At 41.4% G+C, this 7,500-nt stretch overlaps 2 protein-coding genes across 2 annotated transcripts in view; one reads left to right on the top strand and one right to left on the bottom strand.

Annotated features, from left to right (window-relative positions):
• The window catches only part of LOC137975105 (uncharacterized), a 10,806-nt gene extending 5,307 nt beyond the window's left edge, over nt 1–5,499 (bottom strand). Inside the window, exons 1-6 of the mRNA XM_068822163.1 lie at nt 5,346–5,499; nt 4,599–4,744; nt 3,777–4,032; nt 2,957–3,201; nt 2,192–2,297; nt 1,503–1,643 (exon numbers count right to left, since the gene is read on the bottom strand). Of these exons, the coding sequence (XP_068678264.1) occupies nt 1,503–1,643; nt 2,192–2,297; nt 2,957–3,201; nt 3,777–4,032; nt 4,599–4,744; nt 5,346–5,423 (972 nt within the window). The 5' untranslated portion in view covers nt 5,424–5,499. The remainder of the gene's footprint in view (nt 1–1,502; nt 1,644–2,191; nt 2,298–2,956; nt 3,202–3,776; nt 4,033–4,598; nt 4,745–5,345) is intronic.
• A 1,610-nt stretch (nt 5,500–7,109) lies between these two features.
• LOC137975567 (uncharacterized) overlaps nt 7,110–7,500 on the top strand; it is a 4,726-nt gene continuing 4,335 nt past the window's right edge. The window contains exon 1 of the mRNA XM_068822679.1: nt 7,110–7,497. Within this exon, the coding sequence (XP_068678780.1) occupies nt 7,201–7,497 (297 nt within the window). The 5' untranslated portion in view covers nt 7,110–7,200. The remainder of the gene's footprint in view (nt 7,498–7,500) is intronic.

Genomic DNA, 7,500 nt, shown 5'->3' with positions numbered 1-7,500 from the left:
CTTTCAAATTGGTGCGTACGCTATGCAATTATGGAATTGATCAGACTAGTTTAAGCTGGTTTGAATCTTACCTTTCCGATCGTATTCAGAAATGTAGCGCGAATGGCCACTTGTCTAAAGCTGCTTCAGTTTCTTGTGGCGTCCCTCAAGAAAGTAACTTAGGGCCATTTTTATTTTGATTTGCCCAATTGTCTCTCAGTTGCTTTCCCGAAAATATTCTTGGACGATACAAATATTACTGTAGCAGCAGACACATTGACTGAACTTGATAATAAAATTAACCTAGACCTTAAGAATCTCAATCGCTGGCTTATAGCGAAAAGATTAAGTTTAAGTGTCACAAAGACTGAATTCATGGTCATCGGCTCTCATCAACAGATTCGCGCCTCTGGAAACGAAGAAATTAACGCAGAAATTAACGGAAAATCAATCACGAGAGTCCACAAGGTTAAATCTCTAGGTTTAATTGACGAGCACTTAACCTGGAAAGATCATGTGGATGAAGTAGTTAAGAAAATATCGAAGGCTATTCTAGCTCGTAAACGAGTAAGACCGTTTATATCAGTAAAGACCGCTCTCCAAATCTATCACGCGCTTATTCGGCCTCATTTCGATTACTGCAATTCTGTTTGGGACAAATGCAACACTACTCTGTGCGATAAATTGCAAAATTTGCAGAACAGGGCGGCTGAGGTTATCACCAAGAGTAGTTACGACGTGAGTGCTAACCATCTTCGTACCTCACTCCGTCAGGACAATCTCGCTAAGCGCCGGACAAAGCTGAAAGCCACCTTAATGTTTAAAATATTAAATGGTCTTGCTCCGGATTACCTACAGGACCTGTTTTCAATTCGCACCACAAAATATAATGTCAGGAATTTAGAAATGAAGCTTAATTTGCCCGAACGTTTTAGCTAAAGTGCGGCCTCACAATGGAACAGCTTACCCAACAATTTACGTACGATCGAATCAGTTAGATCTTTTAAAAAAAGAAATAAATCCATTTTATGAAAATGAGGGTTAGGCTCCCACACGACAACCTTGTAAAACAGTATTTTTATTACTATAGTAGGTACTGAATTTTATTGTATTCTTACTGAAGATTTTACCGTCTTTAAATAAAGCATATGTATGCACGTATGTATGTATGTATGAGAAATGGAAACATATCAAAACCCACAAATCTAAGATACATTTACGTTCGGATGAACACTCTTCCAGTTTCGGACAAAATACGGTCGAAGTGCTTGACATTGTTGTCAAAACTTTTCAGCAGGAATTTGGTGAAAAGATAACGTCAGAGGGTTTAGCTACGGCACCGAGTAAAACTCGAAAAATGTTGTTGAAATGCACTATTCGACTTAACGGGAGGGGAGGGTGGGGGGTTAGTAATGGTTACTTCAAGAAATTGATGTCTTGTCTGCTTGAATGGTTAGGAAATTGTTCTCACAGACCGAGTGCACAAAAATGTTTTTGATAACCATTAGAAAAAGTCTACTCACTCCTGAGGTGAAATCCAAGATCTCAGCTGTGAGGTCCTTCTGCACACTTTCATGAAGGGCCACGTGAAACAGAAGCCAGGCGGTGGCTCCACACGTGATGTCAACATTAGCAAGGGAAGCTTCTTCGAGGGTTTCTTGGAACTAAATAAATTTCACATATAGCCTCAACTTAGAAATTACACTAACTTTGCGTCTCGGTTGCATATTCACAACGAGCCAACACTGTTAGACTTCTTGAGGACTGTGCTACTGAATGAAATTCGGGATCGAGGGGTAGGGTTGAGTCCCGTCTAATATGTTTTTCGGGCTAAAGGCGCTTTAATCATACTGATCTGTTATCCACCCAAATGCCCGTCACAAAACTGCAGGAAGCTAATACTTGCTGAAATCCGACAAGAGACGAAGCAGTTCGCACCACTACTAAGTTGGTATAGAGTGTCATCAAGAAAAGTTGCAAGTCCTCTCCGTTCTATTAGCTATTGTGGGGTGATTTGAGCACTCTTTAACCGTGATCTCTTTGTCTTGTATTTTATTCTTCATGGCCTTTTTTCTCTCTTTCTTTGCAGATGAATGCAATGAATCCACGTTACACATTGAACGGGAGGATGAACCTAGCTGGCATCGCCAAACCCAAATTTTGATTTGTCCTGGAGAAGACCTATACAATTAAAAATCAAAAGGAAGATTACCTCGTCTTCCGAGAGAATACCAGGATTTTCAGCAAGAGTCTCTTGGAGCTTGTAAAAAGCACAAGTCGCGTCTTGCATCTTGCCCTCAGTGAAACGCTGTTGGAAACTAAAAACAGTGAGGAAATGAACAATTTCTTTGAATTGAAAGGAAGAACAGTGGTAGCCAACTGCAACGTTTTCTAATCACGGTTTTGGTTACTGTATTGAATTTTTAAATGACTCTCGTTGGGTGACAGACTTCGAGGAAAGATGCGCACTCTCACGCGACTTTTTCGGACAAAATATTTCCCCCCCCCCCCCTCCTCTCTACCTCCCATTGCTAGTGTCGTAGGGGCCTCTAACTCCACGGATCATGCAACAGTATAGAATCATGATCCGTTTTCTTTCCAGTATAAGGGTCTAGCGCTTGGGTGTGCATCTACAATTGATCTTGGTGATCAAGCGGTTTTAAGTTAAGTGTCGAAAGTAATTAGCGAATTGCTTTGGCTTTGCATTACTTCACTTAGTGATTGGTTCAAAGTTCTCGCCCCACTTTGTCAAGCAATCACAAGTGAAACCAAAACCAATCGTGGCTCGCGCCTGCACATTTTCCCGTGCTTTGTGTCGGCTATGTGTAATTACTTCGAGTTTTGATTAGTTTACTGGATTGTCTCCGTCCTTTTTGATTGGCTAAAGTAATTACTTTGGTTTTGGTTTTACGACACTCCATTGAAACTCGCTCTAATGGTGAGTATACCGCCTTTACAGTTCATTTCCACCCCATACCGTTTGTTAAACTGCAGCCACCGTCGTTCAAACTCTGCCAGCCTTCTGTTCGTGCTTGTAGGCATATATTTATAGAAGGGAAACTTGACGTAGGGGTTTGTGAAGGTATCGGCGATGAGACTACCCACTAAAGCTCTGAGTTCAATCAACTCCTCCAGATCATCTTCACTGATATCGCTCCCGTATGTGAACTTCATCAGCATTCTAAATGTCAGGAGAATCAAGTCATCCATGGCAATAGCACCCTGATATTTGAAAGAAAAATATGGCATCTGGTTAAAATTATAATATGCTGTGATTGGTTAGAACTGGCAGGGGAATCAACCAGTTCATCAAGAATTTAATGTCAAATTAAAATATTAAAACAGAATTCCTGCCAGACAGTCAGGCAGCGTTAGCCCTGCCCAAGGTACCTTTAAATATCAAGTAAAATCGTTTACCACATTCATGATTGATTTTTAGGGTTTTTTTTTTTTTTGCGTGCCTCCGCTTCGCTCTCAACCTCGTTCCCAGGGTCCTCTCTCTTCCTTCCTCGCTACTTTCTCGAGGAAGAAAGAGAGAGGACCCTGGGAACGAGGTTGCTTCGCTCTTGGTCCCTTTTTTGCTTTAAAATGTCCCGTATGAACTACGTCAAATTCGCGGACCTTCGGTTTCCGGTTCCGGTTTGGTTTGCACAATTTGTGCATTCTAACCTCCGTCAGTCAGTCAGCCAAGAAATCAAGCAACTAAGACTAAAGACTAAGAAAGCAACCAAATGATTGATTAACACTGCTACGATTAATGCACGTTTTAACAATGCTTAACAGTGTCTGAATGGTACCTTTTTCTCTTGGACCACCTTTCGTAAATACTGCTTGCATTCTTCTTCCATCATATTCACTGCCTGGGCCACCCTCTCTGAACTGTAACATACGTCAAACGTACTGCGTATCCGCTTGTGTTGTCCTCCACTAGCGGTTCCTGCTGCATGACCAAAGAGCTGACTGAACACACAACCCAGTCTGAAGTCCTTCAACCGCTCATATTTGTGCTGTTTTGCCATAAATTTGACGGCAACTTGTGGATCCGTAATAATGCTGTATTAAGAGCGAACAAAAACGACAACTTTAGTCTATGGTTTGATCTGGCATGACACTAGGGGCGCTTTCCATTTACACAAAATTTCCGGAAATTTCGGTGGAAATTTCCATCGGGTGAAAAACGTGTTCCATTTAACTCAGGTCCCGGCGTTCGCCGCCCAGTGATTGCGATTTTACGCGCCAAAATTTAAAAATGTGGTCGTGAATAGCCTGGAAGCGGTAAGACCCTTCAAAAGTTGTAAATGGAACACACATTTCCATCGGGAAAACAGGACTACCATTTCAGAAGTTCCGTTTTTTCCGGAAATTTCCCAGTGGAACAAACCAAAAACGTGTGTACCATTTACATCCCAAACGGAATTTCCGGAATTTCTTGGTAAATGGAAAACGCCCTAGAACTGTCCCGTCACGGTACAAATGATGTGGCGTTGCGTGACAGCGTAACGAAACTGTTTAGCGCGATATATTATACAAAGTATCTCTACAGAAATAATGCAAATGCGAAGGTTGACTGAAAGACAGCTAATTGAAAATCAGAGTGCTTGTTGTTGAGTTGTACTTACAGCTTTGGCGGCCCAGGTATAAACCTAAGTAAATACATTCCGAATTTCTTGAAGCTGTCATCTTTCAGTGCTATGAATGAGGGTGAAAACGTTTTAAATCCAGTTCCTTTGATGGCTTCACCAGAGTCATTTTTCCAGTAGTAAACCTACAAGCAACGAGAAAAAAAGATAAAAAATGGGCATTTGACAGAATGTATGGAGAACACATCGAAATAGTGTAGAATCCCGGGTTAAAAGTATTGATCCAATATCAAAAACCCTTAAATAATTAAAGGACTCTTGAAAAAAGCTTAAAATCCAGCCAAATCTCTAATCAGTTTAATTAAACGCTTGCTAACAAAACCTACCGTGAAGTGAACAACAAACTGTCCACAATAGACCGAGCGATAATCGCCCAAGCCCTTCCGATCTCGCGCGAAAGAGAGGCTTGTTGTGACAAAACAAAACCTTGACCTTACCTATGAATGTTGCAAATTATAGCGCCACAATTGTACCTTATCCGATTGCGTGACACGCCAAATAAAATATCCCGTCTTGCATCAAATCTCTCTGTTCTGTTGCTGCAGTGCCAAAGAAAACTGCAGGATATCACTCTGTTAGCTATTCTTAGCGTAGTTCATGTTGTCATTCTGCTTTTCACGAGTCTTTTTTTTCTTCATTTATGCGAATAATGAAAACGAAAACCCCGTATCTGAAACATTTTCTCTTCGCGACGTGACTGTAGTTTACCCAATACGTGAATGTTACCTCAGTGAATCTTTTGTAAAGCCACAGCATTGAAACCCCCAACATAGTAAGGACAGCGACAGCAACGCTACCGATCATTGTGAAAGTTGATATGACACACAACGCCAACGAAGAGAACTCAAGAAGCAACTAAACACATTAAATGGGACGCACAAGGGTTTTGTGAATTATTCAGGGAAATAATTCCCGGAAATCATATGTTCGAATAAAGCAATGGATATAAATAGGTTCATGTTTCTGTTTGGCAGGGGTAGGGTGTTTGTCCCCCTTATCTTTACATGACACAAAAGTATCAACTTCTTAAAATTCTACTGTCGTCAATTATTAATCTCGAGATCTGGGTACGAGATTAGTCAATTATTTCTCTTTCCCTGCCGCCTTGTGCTTAGCGCCCGGCGTCGCTTCTAATTCCCCTACGCTCTTGTAGTTCAGGCCGTTTACAAGTGCGATAAGCAAAAGCATAACGAGACATACGCAACTCAAGTCTTGTAAAATGTTGGCGTTCTGATAAATTTGAAGTAAGGAAAATATTGACCGAGAAATCCAAGATGAGTAACCGGGCTCCCCCACCAACCCCACCGTCTCAACACACTGCGGTACTCAATGGCGGCATACTCTTTGCTTAGATAATACAAGGGGAAACTTCAATATTTTTTTATGAAATCATGGCAAACATTCAGTACTGTGAAGACAAAATACAGACAGTTACAGGGGCTTGTTGCAATCTCTGCTGTGTCACGCAATCATCAACGAAATGATTGCGTGACCCAGCAGATATTGCAGTTGTTTCATGTAGGACTTTTCTTATTGCTACATGAAACGCGACTTTCGACACATTTAACACCTAGAAAAGGTGATTTTTTTTGTGAAGTAATAAACATTTAATATCTCTCGAAGAGTCTTACGGAAATAAACGAAAGAAACTCTATTTAAGTGTCTAGTCGTTCTATCGCTGGAGCGCTAAATGGGGACACTGTAAACTGAAATTAACAATTAACGCAAATGAAATCAAATGTTGGTGAAAACCGGAGTACCTGGAGGAGAGTAGAGAACCAACAAAGTCAACCCAAATGTGACGCCGAGAAATCAGGTTTTGTCCTACCTTGGTGAATCTTTTGTAAATCCACAGTACTGAAGTCACAGATATAGTAATGACAGCGAAGGCAAGGCTAGCGATCATTGTTAAAGTCGATCAGAAGAAACTGTAGCGACGATAAACTCCGTAGGAAAAGGGCAGCCGAAGGTATCGAAAGCAATGAAATGTCAGAGAGAGGTTTTCACTTTTGTCGACTATTCCGGGAAATTCCTAACCTGCCCATTTTTAGCTTTGCCCATATGTTCTCTTATGTCGTCTTGCCAACTCCACATTACTTACCACGCGAAACTAAAATAGAGCTTGATCGCAGGTTAGGAAATTCCTGGAATTCCCCGCAAACTCACGTGCGTGGGAATTTTCCCTTATCCTAAAACCCCTAACGTCACTTTGTACGTCAGAATCGTAATCCGAAACTGATAACACCTGTGATAAGTGAGCTAAAGTACTGAAATAAAATCAGCCGCAGGTAAACCTACTTCCTCGTTTTCTCGGAATCAAAGTGACAGTGTATCAAACGAACCAAAAAAGGGAACACGTCAACTCCCAATTCAACTTCAGAGGGGAATTTGTCTCAAATGCCGTTCCAGCAGATTAAGCGATGAATAATTGACTAATTTCGTTATGCGTAATAACGTAACGTAATTGACTAATTCCGTTATGCGTATGGCGGCTAACATAAAACTGAGCTTTCCCGGGAATATCATTATTAGTTGTGAAGCTGAGCTGGCTGCGATCTTTGAAGAAGCCTTCACACTCAAAATGGCCCTCAATCTTGCACAAGTTGAAGACAGTCTTGTTTTCCAAACTGGCCTAGATGTCATGACAGACAACGGTGTTGTATTGTTTGGAATGAGTCCTGGAAATCCGTATTTCAAATCTGGCGTCATTGAGGACTATGTGAATTACTTGGGAAAGGAAAAGAGGCGAGTGATAGTGGTTGTACCGCAGCAGCCTGCAGAACACACGTACAGAGCCATGGGGAGCAAAGATGCTGTAAAACGCGCCAAGAAAAATTCCAGTCAACTCAAGTCACACTGCAGGAGAGCGATTGACAAGGTG

The sequence above is a fragment of the Montipora foliosa genome, chromosome 11 (assembly GCF_036669935.1).
Source record: "Montipora foliosa isolate CH-2021 chromosome 11, ASM3666993v2, whole genome shotgun sequence".
In the NCBI taxonomy this organism is placed as follows: domain Eukaryota; kingdom Metazoa; phylum Cnidaria; class Anthozoa; order Scleractinia; family Acroporidae; genus Montipora; species Montipora foliosa.
The sequence above is the reverse complement of the archived record's forward strand: the minus strand, read 5'-3'. Positions and strand labels throughout refer to the sequence as shown.